At 44.3% G+C, this 17622-nt stretch overlaps 1 protein-coding gene across 6 annotated transcripts in view; it reads right to left on the bottom strand.

The window, feature by feature from the left end:
• The window catches only part of NHSL1 (NHS like 1), a 184107-nt gene that overhangs the window by 95532 nt on the left and 70953 nt on the right, over positions 1-17622 (bottom strand). For 5 of the 6 annotated variants that reach the window (XM_087776215.1, XM_087776216.1, XM_009460716.2 and 2 more), the window contains exon 1: positions 13140-13912. The exons of the other annotated variant lie outside the window; for it this stretch is intronic. In XM_087776215.1, the coding sequence (XP_087632341.1) occupies positions 13140-13344 (205 nt within the window). In that variant the 5' untranslated portion in view covers positions 13345-13912. Of the gene's footprint in view, positions 1-13139; positions 13913-17622 lie in introns of those variants that run through there. 6 annotated transcript variants of the gene reach the window in all.

Below are 17622 nucleotides of genomic sequence, written 5' to 3'. Positions count from 1 at the left end.
AAAATTTTCAACTTGAAGATTGTCACAGCCCAACACCATTTAGTCTGCAGCCAGCTCAAGCACTAAGGAAAGCCAGACCCAGAACCTACCAGGCTCCCACTGGCGATAAGAGGGGGGGAGATAAAGAGAGGTCAGGTCAGACCCAGTGTATCTTTAAAGGAGCAGCATCGACTCGGAAACCAAGCACCGGCTGAAAAGATATTAACCATTATTTTGATAAGTAAACCCAAATATTCTTGTAACTCCAAAGCAAAAGAAAATATTTTGCTATTATCTCTTGCAGTTGATAGCGTGTATTATATTACCCATTCCACTTGAGGACTGCTTAGGGTGGAGTTTCCTCATATAGTGAGGAAGGAAAGAAATATTTTAAAAATTGTTATAGAAGATGAAATTCATTTGGGGAAAGTCACAGCAAACATAATGCAACAAGTAACTTACTCAAATGATCAGGCTGGAAGTATGTCCTTTAAAGCAGAATCCACTGTGAATAATTGGAATAACCCTGCGATTAATTCAAATAACTCAAACTGATAAATGTTCACCATAGCAGGAGGTAAAAGGATGTGTCCTGTCCTGCAAAAAGTAATGCAGGCAGGTGACTTGTGATGAATGGACCTTCTCAAATTATCGGTGAAACAACTAGTAGAGAGCTACTTGTGCACTCCCAGATTCCCAGCTACAGGGCCTTGTTGTGCCTTTCAAGACTGGCATAAGAAACAGAATTTTTGAAGTACTCAGATGTAGAAGAAAAATGAATTTTAAGCACTTTTAAGCAACAGGGATGAACAGAACCAACATAAACATTTGAAAAAAACATTTGCCCGTAACTAAAACTGATTTCTAAAACAACCTTCTTCCAATAAAACCTCTGAAACCATTTGAAATTGTTTTCCTAGGGAATTAAACCTAAAGCACTGACCTCTTACTTGAAGGAGGGACATAGTTCCACTTTAGTCATATGTAAATTCAGGATCCAAAGTAAAATCCTTTATCTATGTGTCTGTTTTTTTCATAGATGATTTTCAATGAAACAACAACTTTATTTCTATTCCTACCCTAGCTATAGCTATACTGGTGGAGTTTCCAATTAGATACTACACACAGCAGTTGTGAAATTGTATTATGGTTTCTGATTATTACAAACAAAAAGTTCTTCTGTAATAAACGCAGCAATGTCTGCAGGTGCAAAGTGCTTGGCATTAAAATTAATAAAATAAATTGTTTTAGAAATGGGCTGTCTTCTGCCTTAAGTGAGGAAGAAAACAAATACAATGAAGTCATGATTTAGTTCACCTTATCTTTTGTTTGCCTTACTCTTCAGACAAAGGGTACAGAAAGGGCAAAATCTTTTTAAGAGCTGCTGTAGGTCAAGAAAGGAATCTGTAACCAGCTTCTCCAAATTCATTCAGGAATTTCTTTGCTGCAAAAGTCCAACAAAGAGGGCGTTCCTCGTTGTGCAGGGAGGACCAAAGTGTATAGAGGCTTACCACATGACAAGGAGAAAACTAATTATACCAAAACAGTGACTGACGGTTCTAAATTTAAAGAGAGGCGAGAGTAGAAATTCTGAAGAAAAAGCCTGGAAAAACAACAGGCAATCCAGTAATGTCAATCTGCCGCTAAAAGACCTGCTCCTAAATAAAAAAAAAAAATCATTGTTTTGCAAGGGTTGTGTGCCAAATTGTCTTTGATTAAAGATGCAACGGGGCTTTATTGATAATGTTTACTATTAAAACAAAACAAAAAAGCCCCTGGCAGGCACTTTCATTTGTCCAGTCACCTGTGCACCACTCCAGAAAATCACCGCGGCTGCACCAGAGGTTGACATGGGCTCGCTCCTTCAGACTGACACCGTCAGTGTTTTACTAGCCCTGGTAACAAGAAGCCACTGAGGAATGCTCTGAGGCCGCCTTTGGGTAACCAGGACTATCAAAATCACAGGCGGCAGGAAGGACACGTGAATTACCCTGTTATCATCCTGGCATTGGAAGACAACTGTACTGTTACGCACCATCCGACAAGAAGGAGGAGAAAAGAACGGCTTGTTTCCCAAAATACGCACAATTACGGCACATTGTCACCAAATACAGAGCAATGGTCTTTTATCAAAAAAATCCCCAAGGCTGAAACACACACCAGGCAAACACAAAGAAGCAAACAGAAGAATCAGTTTCTCTTCTGACCTAAGGGGTACAACCACGCAGGCACGCCATCAGTACTAGCTGGGGAGCCGTCTTCATTCACATCATCAAAATGCCTACCTAATGGACCAGAAATAGTTCATGGAAATACTGAGCTAAAACTAGCAGTACTTTAAGCAGTTCTCTCTTGATGTAAAGCTATGGGCCAAATTACACTCGAGTCCTTGAAAATGAATGACAAGAACTGGCTCTTGGGCATTCGCTGTCCTTGGGTAGCAAACTGAACCAGCACTCTCATCAGTACCCGTGCGCAGAGCAGGGTGACAGAGCGGTTTGTAGGTTATTACAGCTTCACCTGTGTGTTGCAATAGGAAATATTACTGAACCTCCACCTGTTCCGGCTCCTTCCTCGCTACAAACCCAAGCCAGCCCCAAGGCGTCTTCTGCCATCATCCCTGGGGTAGAAACGTGACTGCTTCTTCACTGGGGCTCCGGCACGTGTGTGTGAAGTGTCAGCGCAGAGCAGGGAGAACAAAATGAGTTATTTCTCATTTGACCTGATTAATTTAATAGATTTGCTGCCTTCCCCACAGTCCCAGCTGAATCACAATCTGCCCGAGATTGTGGAGGAGCTGCAGCCCCCTAAGCGTTGGTCCAGCTCCACTGTCTTGGCCAGACAGCACCTCGGTGGGAGGAGACGTGCTGCTGAGCGCAGGGGGTCTTCTCCCTTTGCAGAAGCAGGTCGAGCTGGCTACAAGTCAAACGTATAATTTCATACTTGATTCTGCCACTGCATGTCACAATGACCTCATTTTCATTCTGAAATGAAAATGCCGTATTTATCGTATATGGCATTACATGCATTACTCAAGGTTAAGAAAATTGAGTTAATAACTCCTGGATGAAAGTTTCCATGTAAGTGTACAGTGTGCTGTAATCAGTCACCCTTACTCATCAGCTCTTTAGCCGTCTTGACTACAAGGGAGAAAAACAGATACAAAAGACTCCATGGAAATTACAAGCAAGTACAAACAAATTTCAGTTTCTAAAAGGCAACAGCCTCCACTATTCATTAGTTTCTATACCTATTTCAGGCATTGAAATTAGTCACGAATGCCAGAACCAAAATTAAGAGCCATATAGTCGCTAGCGAGGTGCCTACAAGGGTGTGATTCGGAGTATTAAGCCAAATATATAAACCATGAGCATCCCCACTGCATTAGGGAGCTAGCACCTGCATGTGCAAAATAAAACAAAGCCACAGGGAAGTAAGAAAATTCACACATGCAAGCAAGCGAAAGGAAAGAGAGGCAGCAGGCGACGGGAGCGGGTCTGATGGGACCCGACTGACGGGGACGTGCTGCCGGCACCCAGGCACGTGGTGCCAGTCCCGGGCGAAGCAGTGAGGAGGCCAAGCTGTGCCTCCCTCCACCAGCCGTCCCTATCAAGCTTGACCTGCCAGCCAGCAAGCACGGCTTCTTGTACCACGGTTCATGGACATGGTCCACAGTTCATGTGAGAAGTAGGAAGAGGGGTCATGTCTCTGCCACCTGGCTCCCTTCCAATATACATGTACACAAATGCACGTGCACTTTTATTATGGACCTTGTGTTACCTTGGAGAAACCGCGACTGGGGATAAGTCCTATTTAACATCTCTGTGAGCTACTGTCAAGCAATATGCAGCCCTCTCAATCCCCCTGCTTCGGTGTTTGATTTGACAACTTCTGAGCAACATTACTGAAAGCCTTCTACACACTGCTCACATCTTTTAGTTTTGAATGAATGGGCAAGTGGTAACACCAGTTGCAATGCATTTAATTCACAGCTCATAACTGCCTTTGGTACACTGCAAGTTCATTGAGACTCAATGTCCAGGGAATCCATCTGCTTCAGGGAGATAAAGTGCCAAGCAGAAGCTGCCATGCCATCTGTAAGGGAAGCTCTAGAAGGAGCAGAGGGTGTACATATTAATTACCTTTCCTTGGGATGGAAAATATGCCATACTCTTGTCCAACATACCTGTTCACATGCTGAAAATACACCTTGTGTAGATATCATAAGCACCTAAGCCTTATATTTTAACAGACCACTTCACCTCAGGCTTTGGAACAAGCTACACATAAGGTTATAGCTGTGTCGTGGCTTAACCCCAGCTGGCAACTAAGCACCACACAGCCGCTCGCTCACTCCCCCCACCCCAGTGGCATGGGGGAGAGAATTGGAAGCGTGAAAGTCAGAAAACTCGTGAGTTGAGATAAGAACAGTTTAATAATTGAAGTAAAATGAAATAGAGGAGGAGGAGGAGAAGGAGGAGGAGGAGTAGTAGTAGTAGTAGTAGTAGTAATAATAATAATAATAATAATAATAATAATAATAATAATAATAATAATAATAATGAATACAATAATAATATACAAAGCAAGTGATACACGATACAATTGCTCACCACCCACCAACCAATGCCCAGCTCATTCCCAAGCAGTGATCGCTGCCCCCCGGTCAACTCCCCCAGCTTATATACTGAGCATGATGCCATAGGGTATGGCGTAGCCCTGTGGCCAGTCTGGGCCAGCTCTCCTGGCTGTGCTCCCTCCCAGCTTCTCGAGCACCGGGCAGAGCATGGGAAGCTGATAAAGTCCTTGACTGGTGTAAGCACTACTTAGCAACAACTAAAACATCAGTGTGTTATCAACATTATCGTCATACTAAATCCAAAACACAGCACTATACCAGCTACTAGGAAGAAAAAATCAACTCTATCCCAGCTGAAACCAGGACAAGCAGAGTTTCCATTTAAATTCCCAGAAAAAAAGAAAAAGACAACAAAGGGTTTTTCTACCTACAAGTGGGAAAGAGAGGCTAGTAGATAAATTAATAGGTAAATGTCAGCAAAAAAACAGGTGGATGGAAAACCTGGAGTTCCATTTCTTTATTTTTATTGAGATACTGCAGCTAATAGACAAGAAGAAAATGTATTTCACAGTTTAAATTACAAACTGTCAAATCCACCCTTTGTAATTGTTCCAAATATTGTAAGAGAAGCTAAATACACCCTTGCAAAATTCATTAACTTTAGTCATTAAACCACATTCTTAACCTTTAACTTCACTTTCTTTTCATTTGTAATGGAGATTGGAGAAAAACAAGTAGCTGTAATATTTGCAATGTCCTGCCAGAATGGCGAGCTATAACCATGCTGGAGACAAAGGTCCCCTCAGTATTAGGGGACAACTCACAAAAGCGTTGGCTAACAACTGCATGGAAACAAAAATTTTCATGTATTCTCTTGCTTGATGAGCAGTGCATAGGAAAGCACATACAGTGCGTTGTTTCAGCTCAAACAGTGCATATAATGTCTCACTGGAAAACATCCAGTCTGCTTTATAAACTACAGCTAGCTAAGAGTAAAATGTGATGTCTCCTGACCTTTAGTTTTGACCCTCTACTGAGGGGGGAAACATTTCCCCCAGGTTTTCAGCCTAAGGATTAGCTGGACTTTGGAGGGAACAAGAAGTATCCTGGGAACAAGTGTATAAAAGTACATAGAAATGCATACATCATGAAATATAACTTGAAACCATTCATAAAGGTCAAAACAATACACTCTCAGAAGGAAAAATTACAGCACCCTGTGTGTTTCTTCATCGCTGCAAAGAAGCAAGCAAAGGACACGCTATTCTGTGAAGAGCGCTGCTCTAACTACAGTGCTAACCCAAACACAAGTAAAGCTAAATTGCTAGACAGATTGGGTTGTGACGGCCTTGTCACTTTGGAAACACACGGTTAAGTCAGGTGCTACTCAATTTGTTTGCATTTCCCAAGACTCTGGTCTTCTACAGCAACCAGCCAAGAAAACTCTTACTGGAGCTACTTCGCCAGTGAAATTCCAGGTGCGTTACAGAAGGTAAAAACGGTCAGGGTCTCGCTTCGCAGCGGCACAGAGGTGCCCAGAAGGCACCGGCATCTGCCCTGGGAGCAGCAACCCGGGGAGCCTCACGGCTCTCAAACACCAGCGGTTAACTTCCCCTTCATCTAACAACAGCACACATCTGAGACAGCAGCTCGGACGCGTTGACTCCCCACAGTAACACCATACAAGCTCGTTCCTCCCTTCAACTCCTTCATCGTATCAAAAAAATTCTGCAGTCCCTGAGAGATTAATACCCTTCAACACAGTAAACTTACATTAGCAAGAGGTTATGGCTCTTGGAGTAGACAGCATATAGACAGTGAAACCAGCCACAACTGCTTGTAAAAAAAAAAATCTACTCAGAAGCGTCCTTTAGCACAGACTGCAGCTCTCCAGCCGCTGCCTCCTGGAGAGGAACGGACACGCTGGGATACCAGCTGGGCAAGAGGGAAGGACCGCAGCAACCGTTTAAGGTTATTCTTTCTTCTTTCTGTTTTCAGCTGGAAGGTTTTGATCAGATGACAAAGACCAATTTTTTTTTTTTTTTTAAATAAAAGTTATTTGTACTATATAAATAGCAAAGGATCGAAATTGGGCAAGGATTTTACAGAACAAATAGCAATGATGGCTGGATCCGTGTTTTTTTGATAAAGCAAAAGTAGAGATGTAGGGTTTGAATGAATGACTCTGTGACACATATCAACATTTCTTACTTAAACTTCATTTGTTTTTGTAGCTTACAAATTTTCACTTAGCAAACCCACTTTCAGATTCCCACCTATGGCAGTATTTACCAGAAGACGTGGGAAAGAAGGCAAAGTTTTGATTAAATTTGCATTTATGTACAAGCATACAAAAGTTGCTACTTCAAGTTGTCGTTAAATGCAGGACTTTTGACTGCCTCCACCTGTTTTACCAGCATGAAAAGTTTTGATTGCCACCGTGTATTATGAAAGTTTGACAGAACCCTCTGCTGTGCCACAATACAAGCATGCTAAGACAAACAGTACGTGCCTCAGTAAGTCAAGCGGTACCTCTGCTCCCAGCTGAGGACTGCTTCCGTAAAAGCGCAACAGCCAACAGCTTCAGCCATAAATATTAAGACGCAAACTTGACCATACAGGCAAATTGTTACAAATGCGTATAACTATATCCAATTTTATCTGTGCATACAGAACCTACAACATGTAAAAGGAAAAGGTATGACAAGACAGAAAATTGGCCTTTGTATCAAATCTCTCACTATTTTTTCCACTTAAATATTTAGATTTTTATATGTGTGCTCATATATACAAAATTGCATGTCTATAAAACATTCCTTTCTTTTAAAAAACAAAGAAGTCTTCCACGAAAAGGTATATAAAATATATAGTATTTGTTTTGGAGTTATTCCAGTCTCTTAGGCAAATGCTTTTTGAGGTTTCCATAAATGATTATTTATGGACTTGCCCAAAGCTTCAAGAATGCTTTTCACGGACACACATGCCCCAACACTACAATCCATCATATATTACTGCTTCTACAAATGCTAACAGCTCCCTTTGGGTTTATGGACCCTTATCTATGTAGTAACTGACATGACTTTTTCCCCCTTTGAACACAAGACCTTGTGCAAAAACATAGAAAAAAAGCCCCGCTGAATGATTTTACATTAGAATAGCAGCAGCAACTCTGCTTATGGGGATTTACTAGTTCTTGGTACTCTTTACATCTCATTACTAAAAAAAAAAATGTGACTACTGCTCTGTCCCTGAAATCCCCTCGTGAACTGTGTTGATGACTTAAAGTTCAAAAATTCATTTGGACTTTAGAAAAAAGACCGAGCTGATGCTCTGATGCTGCAGTTAGACAACGTCAAGAGTTGCAAATCCCTACACTGAGTTTCTATAGGAAGCACTGAAAATGCAAACTCCTCGGTATTACAAAAAACGAAGGTCTTGAGTCCCGACTCTGCCTCTGGAAGGCGAAGAAAAACTCATCTGACAACATCAAACTTAGGTGATATATGTTTAAACCAACCACAGGTGGTATAGGCATAGCTAACGAACATCATTTTTAATGACATAATAAGGCAGCGCCAAAATTGCTACTGTGACAGAAGAAATTAATTGTTAAGTTAGTGGAAATTTAACCCCTCGGTAAGTGTGACGTTCTCAGACCATGATATGCAGTGGGTGGTGAGGAAGTTAACTGACAGCTTTGGTAAAAATTGTCATCGGGACGTCAGGATTATCTCCATCGGACCTGCCACAAGGACATGAAAGGCTGAGCGCACAAGTAGTTACTTATGAATTTAAAGGACTTTTAGCATTAAAAGAAAGTTTCACATTTAGACTGTTTTTGCAAGGAAAAAAATGAGCGTTCCACACGCTTTTATACTAAGGACTGAGACTTGGCCAGCAGACGGCAGAAAGCCAGTGGTTGCCACCTTTTGAACTGGGTTTGATCAGTCTTTAAAAGACCGCAGTTATCTGAGAAATGAGGTTTCTCTGACTAATGACTCCAAATAAGTTTTCCAGGTAGTACAGCCTGCAGTAAAACGCAGCCAAGGCTTTTGACTTTCTCATGATGCAGACAGGTTGGAAAGCGACCAAGTGAAATGGAGGCAGTGGGTAAAAAATCAGAGCAATAAGCAGGGACCGGAGCTGGGGGGAGAGGGTGAAAACCTCCCCACTGGGTAACAGCTTCTTTTGATGCATTGCCACCTATGGCCAGACCTGACTGCTAACTGTGCTTCTCCAACACCTGGCCAGATCATCACCGATAAAAGGAAGTAACAGGAGAAATAAGGTCACAAGCTCAGGCATATTCAACCACTCTGGAGAAACATCTTCCCTTTCTCTGCATCCCTGCCAGAACGGCGGGGAGATCAGCAAGACCAGCCGTGAAGGCAGCGCTGCTCAGAGCTGCTGTCACCAGCTCTCCCTTTTCAGTCCCCAAAACCGATGGCAAGGAAGAAGAAAAAAAAAAAAAAAAAAAAAAAAAGAAAAACAAGAAAAAAAAAGCCAGCAAAACTCAATAAGATGTTCTGATGCTGAAATGTGACTCACCTCCTTTTCTGCAAAGTCAAAGTAAATATGGTGAGATCTGTACCATAAACCGACTCGTGTTATCTCTACTCAAAGTTAACTTGCTACGAGGCCCACATGAATGACTGTTATATACTTCTACATGTCAGAAACCCTTTGCAACGCACACAAGCACCATAGCTTCAGTTTCAAAGAATAACTCTGTTGGTGTTTTTTCAATAATGTGTTTTTTTTAAAAGGAAAAAACGCTCTGAGCTTCAGTCTGAAAACACCTGGGGGCAGGAGCAGCACGCTGCCTGTTTTACAGGCCTACCACTGCACCTCCAGCACACACAGACACGCACCAAGACCCGGGGAACAGCCCCCAAACCAGGACCTGCTCGGTTTTCCAGGAACCATGAGCGAGCAAACCAGCCCTGCTTCTGGTGGGGATTTTAGGCTCAGCCACTGCAAAAAATCAAGCTGTTCCCTGGGTTCCCACTGAGCACACCAGAAGCAAGCCATGCCATTAGGAGAGCCAAGGAGACGAAAACTAGAATGTCTACCAACAAAAAGCTTGGACAAAAATCGAAGTCTGACTGGTCCTACACCTGCCTCTTCAAAGCAACAGTACTAGCAGCGGGTGTTGCTGCTCAGGTATCTTCTGTGAGGGAAACCAGGCTGATGTCCCTCAGGCAGAGAAGTTACGGGGTGCTCACAAAGCCGCCTCATGAGCCCACAGGACCCTGCTCAGCAGAACAAGCCCGCTCTGCTGACCAAGGCGGTGGCAGAGCAGCTACACGACCCAGAAGGCCGGCATCTGCCACTCCGGTGGCTTTCATGAGACGGACAACGCCAGTCAGCAGCACCCCTCGGCAAAGGTGCCTCGGTACCGCTGCCCCGACGCCCCGCGCGCAGCCCCGTGAAGCACGGTCAGCTCCACCGGCTCAGTCCGTAACGGGCTTGATGAATTCAGGTCAGCTCCGGCCACGCTGGCCTGCCCTCTCCCCTTGGAGCAACCTCCGGGAACACCAGGAACAGAAAGGGATAAGGAGCGCCTATGCAAGAGAAAAAGTACGCTTGTAGCATGTGTAGGGAATAAAAAAAATATCATTTCACCCACAAACATGCTCCAGAATAAAGGAAGCTTCTGCTATCCCAAAAGTAAGAAGTCTGAACTAAAAATTCAGATTAAAGAAGAGCAACACAGGAGTTACAGCACGCTCTCATTTCAAAGGTCCTTCAGCGGAGTGGGGAGGAAGAGGGCTGAGCAATAACTGTTTCAAACAACAGACCTTTATTCTACTACGGATTTTCACCGTCTCTTTTAGCGAGGGCTTTATCAGATGTGGCGTCTACTTGGCGCTACCAGTTCCAAAACGCTCTGCACTCCTGTGTACCTTTCAAAAACCAAGAGCGAAGCGGCAGCCCCCAACTTGACTTCCACATAAGCAGAGCTGAGCTGCGCAGGACATCAGGGTGTGCCCCAGGTTCGCAGTTAGCGTTTACTTTTTGTTTTAATTGCTCATTTTAAACGGACAAATCCAACCAATCTCGCTGCTCGCTACTGTTTGCGAGTTCCCGTTTGCAGCCAATGCAGATTAGCCACTTTGCTGGTGAAATACCCCGCAACACAGGCTGCCTTGCGCCTGTCACCTAGCAGCCCCGTGGGAATGCAATATGAGACGGGAAGAGCAATGAAGCGGCAAAAGAATAAGAGGTTTAAAAAGAGAGGAAGAGAAACGGCTCAGAAAGAAAAACAACAATTCCTTACACTTCCCATTTCTGTTAACACTCCCGCCTTCACATGCACAGTTAGGCGAAGAAACAGGTAGGAGGAGAGCCTGTAATTTCTCAGGCTTACCTTTTTACCAGTTTACCTGAGGAAGAACCGGAGGCAAAGTTATTTTGCTAGATGAAATGTTAATAGTTTTTCAGCTAATTTAAAATAAACAGTCTGGTTTTCTATATAAAACTAGCCACCCTCCCAGCCTGCTGTGCATCCCATTTCTTTCTAGTCTGCGTTAATTTTAAGTGATGTGGTTAACTCGAGCACCAAAGGATATTGTTTTGAGCCCTCAGTTTTACAAAGGCTGGCAAGCAGTAACGCAGCGGTCCAATGGAGCAAGCTAATTCGAGAACACAAGTATTCATTTATCACACGTTTCGCCTTTGAACACAAACCCAAGATGACAACTCAGCCAGGTATCGATACTCAAACTGCTCCGACGCCGTGCAAGCCTGACTTGCTGCCCTGAGTGAAACGTTTGCAGCCATGGCAATTTTCTCCTGCCCAAGTATATTACCCAAACTCCCTTCAGCCCTGGCATCCCCTGCCAGTTTGTGAGCTCCCTCCAAGCAGAGGATCCCGGTCAGACAGAAGTGCACAGTTAGATTTATGCCCCAGACAGATTTTACAGGTCGAGTCAAATTGTACTCTGCAAAGGCAAATAAGCCCTGCATAGTCTATACCTCCCTCCACCTTCCTTTCAAAAATGACGTATTGTCATCTCCGCTATAGGCAGGCAGGGCAGCTTTCATAGCTTGCTGCCCAGTTATGGGAGGAATTCTGCCCTCCCCCTCCAGCCCGTACAATGGGCTCTTTATGTAAATCACTCAGAAAAATTAATACACCATTAATCCGTCAGTAAATCTTCCTTTCCCATCTCTGCCTTGTGGCGGGAGCACAGGCTAAGGAAGGCTGCATGAGAAACTTTATGGAAGTTACATAGCGACCAGCAGCAGGACTGTGTGGTTCTTCTGATCCACAGCATGTAAGATCCCACAGGCATTACAAGCGTATCGGACATTGCTGTGCAATATCAACATGCCAACAATCACAAGTAAAAATTAGCCACTGGTTGCAAATGCAAGCTCCCTTTGTAGAAGTTTTTCAGCAGCGAAAGGGGTTAAAAAACAATCTTCAAAGCACAGATTAAAATCGTCTCCTAGTGTGCTGGGAGCAAAGCACAAGCATATACATCCTGTGTTAGTGTTCCTGCATCCAAACCATTTACTGAAGCCACAATTTATTCTGACTCAGAACTGAAATTCTGGTCAAACAGTTATTAACTGCTCCCAGAAATAAAAAGAAATAAAAATCCCTTTGAAGGTCAAATGCCCTTGGAGAGCCTGGCTGCCCTTACAAAAGTGACCTTACAGCAGAATGGAGTCAACCTTACACTTTCCATTGACAAACCAGTGCTCTGGCAGCACTAGAGAAATTACAGCCTAACCACTTTATCAAGTATTTTTAACCACACCACACACATACCGCTGCCTACCAGCCAGTAAATGCACTGGTAACAGTAGCTCGCCATCTCAGAGGAGCAAAGTTCTGAAATTTATTTTGATTTACAGTAAATATGAGGTATGCTTGAATAAGTACCTGACAAACTCCACTCAAAAAAAATGAACAGAAAAAATAAAAAGTACTTTTTAAAAGTCTCATATAAAATATACTCCAGGTCTGAGTATTTCAAGGGTTCACTCGGAGCTGCCTATCATCTCGCATCCTAGGTCTCCCTCCTCCTCTCTGTGGAGCAATTCCCGTCACTGTCCCATCATCTCTTTTATTTTGCATCTGGGAGCTCTTCTCAATCTGCTCTCATAAAACAAAACGCACTTAAAATTTTCCAGCAGGACCATGAGGCAGTCATCCAAAAAGCCACCCAGTCTGTTACAAGTGGAGTCTTAAACGGCTTTTGGTACCACCTAGAGAGGAGAGATTCCTGCAGCACCTGCCCAAAGGATCTGCCAGGAGTGACTACTGGCTACAAGAAGCATACACAAAACTTACCTACACACCACACAATCAGCACCTTTACGCTGCCCAGACAGGAAATTAAAGGTTTCCCCCGTTGATTACTATAAGCTTTCACGCCGTTTTAACCCGAGAAAAACTTGGCAAGGTAGTGCTGCGCCTAGGCTTTTGTGCTGCCCTCCTCCTCCTAACCCCACCTGTGGCTCCTGCAGGGCTCCGGGCTCCGACGGGACCCGAGCAGCTGGACAACAGCACGGAGCAGGGGCTGACACGGCAGCAGCAATCACAAGGGTTAAAGACAAAGTGAGTCACCTTTTCTCTGCTGGCTCCTGTAGGTCCAGTTCTCATCATCCTCGTCTACCTGCTGCACACACATGGAGGAGAGTTCACCATCGCTGCGAAACAATCTCTTTGTCTGCCTTGACAAGGAGGAGAAATTTATCCAGCTTACAGCACGCGAGAGGGAGCCTGGGTTTTGTTTGAGTTTGAAAGGTCTCGAAACACACTCCTTTTTCATTTTCTTTTAAGCCAGCTACTGGCCTCGGTTCCAGACAGACCTTTCTTGAAATTGTTCCTGTCCCCTTTCTCAGTGGCTTCCGTGGGAGGCTAAACAATTCCAGTACGAGTTCCGTCCAGGTTTCTTCTCGCTGCATTGAAGCCAGCACCAGTATGGAGGCAGGTCACCGTGCCAGCGCTGCTCCCCTGAAGCTGTTCTGATACAGCGCTTAGGGAGCCGCCAAAGAAAACAAAGGGGAGAAAAGCAGCAGAAAGTGGCACCTTGCAGCAGCTCAGACACGCACGTAACGGCTGAGCAGAATATAGTACTAAGGCACGTGTTTTCCCCATTCTCCACTCAACAGCAAAAACCGTAGCTCCACTCTTCTCGCTGGCATCGCTCCCCAGGAGGATGCATGCCATTCAGTCCTCTCTTCTGGCTCATGGAAAACGCCCCACGAGGAGGGAAGAGCAGGCAGAGATCATGCCCCAGCGTGGCACAGCTCAGGAGGGACGACGGACCGATCACACTTCTGCCTCCTCATTCTGGCTGCCCTCCTCTCCCTTAGCGAAAAGCCTGATGAAGGAGCTCCAGGAAGACTCTCCTAACAATAAAACAGACTGCGTGGCTATCGCTTAGGATTAGAGTGAAATACGATAGGCTCGCTCTCCTAAAAGCACGACCGCAGAAGCAAAACTCCTCCTTTCCTCAGACAGCTCGGTGGCAGCACAAACTTCTGAACCCTGCATGCAGAAATAGAAAAGCACTTGTGCACCTCTGCGGACTCAGAGAGAGGAAAAATAAAATTCTGGAGCTTGCAAACACTACAAGCATCCTGAACAGAGCGTGCTGTAAACATTAGTGCCCCTGTACCCGGTGGTACATTTTAAAAAAACAAAAACAAAAACACAACAACAAAAACCACCAAAAAACCAAACGCATAGACACACAAACAAAATCTGTACACAAGCAGACAGCTTCAGTGACCAGACTCCCACTGGTGTGCCTGCAGCTCACAAAACAGGTTTCACTCCCAGCCGTGCTCTGTTCTGCCACCTCCTCTTTAAACTAGCAGCTGGAATAAAGCACTCCATGGTGTGAAGCTTCTAAACAGTCAGGCGCTACTGAAAGCTGCTGCAATGCCAATCGCTTGCCCTGCATGCCAACACCAGTGCTGCTTCCAGGAGGGAGTAAGCCTAGAAGGCAAAGAGGCAAAGGCAGAATTTTAAAACAGGCAGAAGTTGGCAATACCAAGGCATCCCAATACCCAAGGTTTTTGACAGCATTTGTCACCAAGATGCACATTGACAAAAAACAGACAAGTTTGTATCTTGCAGCAAAATAGACTTGAATGTATGAGATACCCAATAAAATCAGCTCAGTGAATCCATAAGGAGATGCTGGTAGCGAGGAACCGGGGAGGGGGGGGGAACCAACAAAACCAAACCACAAAACCAAAAACGTGCCACCTATCTGACAAATAAGCGTTAATGCCTTAACATCCTAATGGCTGCAGATGATGTTAGCAAAAGGACAAGCAGCTTAAGAAAACAAGGGTACAGCATTTGGGCTCTCAAGCTGTCAGTCAGATTTACACTGCTGCAGAACACACCCTGGCCCCTGGCAGATGCTCTCGCAGCCCTCTGGATTCTGCTGCACAGCCTCTTCAAAACCATTAAAAACAAAGGCTCCGGCTTCTTCTGAAACTTATGGTTCTCTGACTCATAATAAGAGGATAAGGTTTAACCCACTGACTGGGAGGCAAAAAGCTAAGTACTGTATCAGATTACCCTATGAATCAACCGGGCACACCAAAGTGACCTTTGGCTCCTACTAACACAGCACAATGGGTTGGCCAACTGTCTTTGGTAAATAATTTAATAGGCTACATTTAAATTGAGCTGGCCCGGGGAGGTAATGCATATGCACATACACAGGGCTTCCACCACTTCCCAAAGTCAGTGGTGGTGCAGCGGGCCTGCGGAGGGCGGCTGGGGGGGGGGCGCGAATGGGAGCACACACTGCTAACATTCGCTCTTCTTGCTATCTCATCAAGTCCTCCTATTCTGGAGTTTTTCATCTTAAAAAGACACATGCCCCCAGTGAGACAAGAGACTTGGGTAGGGTTTGGGGGGGTGGTTTTGTTTGTATTCTTTAGACCTTTTACTTAAAAGATTCTGAGAATGTGGGGTGACATACCCCTAGAGATCCACTTTGGGGCGGTGCATGTTAAAACAGGCAGGATTTAACGTAAAAATCGAAGACCATGCTTTAAGTCAACTCATTGTTTCTTTTGAGACAGAGCAAACATTTGGAATTGCCAGTACTGCAAACTACAGAGAACTGTAAACTACCACAGCTATTACTGGCTAAATTACACAGAGCCAGACGTATAAAACCCTGGTAGGAACTGCAGAATCACAGTCATCTCCTCCACACCGTACTTCTTAGAAACACAAGATTAGAGAAAGCAACAGCAAGGAAACCCTTTCAGGTTAACCCAAAATGCCAGGGTAAATCCCACAGACCTGCCCAGGGTCTTGGCAGCAATTTGATTTTAGGAATTTTCCTGACCTGTCTGGATCTCTGCCTTTGTATCATGGTGCTGAGTCACACTTTGATGATGCAAGGGCAAAAACATTGCCGTGGGTGATTGACCATAACATTTCCACTGTTACTGTAAATACAAAGTGGTGCAATGCTTTGTTCAGAGTTTGGTATTATTATATTTCATTGCAGGAAAAGGTCCATCGCGATACTATCATCACCGTGGAATGATTTTTATTTGTAGGTGACGGGAAGCTTAATATCAGCGTACCTTGTTGCACATGTGGATCAAAAGCAAATTTCCCAAGATCAAGAGAAACTAGCAATTACCGTTTGAAAAAGAATACATATAGAGGCATTAACACCAATGGGATTGCAGGTTAATCCACTCTTTAATCAGTAGCCAAATGCAAGGCCAAGGAGTTGGAAGTTTTAGCACCTGACACACTTTGGAGGATTAAATTTAATTTTGTAAAACATTCTACAAAGCCATTTAGTAGAAACGCTTCTAATAAGCTTAGACCATTTTCCAACCTGACTATTTTCTCCCTTATGAAGTCATCATGCAAGTAAATAGGCTTCGTATTTGCCAGGTTACGCGTGTGAAGATTTTCGGTTCACTTAATACAAGCCCATCTCAGTAAAAAAACATGAAGGAACCACAGAAGAAGAAACCCAGGGTTTGAAGTAGAAAGCTAAATTGGTTCCTCCTTCCCTGCCCTTTTTTTTGATTTTCAGAGGTGCACAAGAGCAAATATGCGTAGCCTTACATGCCTTCAGGATTTTTACCATCTATCACAACTTGATCTTCAAAGAATTCTCTAAAAGTTGTTGAGCAAACACACATACATGGCTCACAGCCACTGCGTTCCCCTAAGGCCAGCAAACAAAAAAATTGTTGCAAGGAAAAGGTTTCGGTTCAGTGTAAAAAGCCAACAAAACAGAAAGAAAAAGAACAACCCCCAAACCCCGCAGATGTGCTCTCGTTTTGGTTGGGCTGTGGTTTTTGGCACAATTCACATGATAATTTAATTCCGACATTTCCTAGTCTATCATTTCTGATGACTCAACCAGACGGTAACACGGGTGATTCACAAGTATAACTTCCTTGGGGAGCCGCTGCTCCGACAGCAGGGAGGACACCTCTCTCTCAGGCTTCCTGGGTGTTTTCCTTCAGGTGGTAACAACTCATCACCAGCCGCTCATAAAGCCATTTGGATTAAGCACAGTCAAAAGCCCATTGAAAACACCTTGCCTGCAGGCTCAATCAACCCTTCGCTGTGCAGCTCTCCCTGCACGGCAGCTCCAAGGAACCCTCCATCCCAGACACTGCCCCAACACCGCTGCATCCTCTACGTATGGTCACCTCCCCAGCGCCCCTCGTCATCTCCAGGCAGCGACGCGTGGGAATTTCAGTAGCTATCGAAAGCTCGTGAACCTGGCCTCCATCAGAGGTCTTTATCTACAGCATGCCTGTTCTTATACAGGTACCCTATAAAATGCTCACATAGCAAACCCACAAAGTAATCCATATTCCTGCATGACTATTTACAGCAAAGCAGCCACAGAGAGCATTTTGTTATTACAACAGAGACTGAAACTTCCAGTTAAGATTGTGGACCTTTTTGTGCAAATCACATAGTGAGAAACTCTTTCCTTTCCAATCTGAATGGACCTGAGAGGGGAAAAAAAAAAACATAGTAAAGAAGGAAAAGGATCAAAAGTGAAGTTACTTGCCCAAGATCACAGAAA

This window comes from Nipponia nippon, unplaced genomic scaffold (assembly GCF_047370975.1).
Source record: "Nipponia nippon isolate SJK-2023a ecotype South Korea unplaced genomic scaffold, ASM4737097v1 scaffold_4, whole genome shotgun sequence".
NCBI lineage: Eukaryota > Metazoa > Chordata > Aves > Pelecaniformes > Threskiornithidae > Nipponia > Nipponia nippon.
This window is presented reverse-complemented; position numbering and strand designations above follow the sequence as displayed.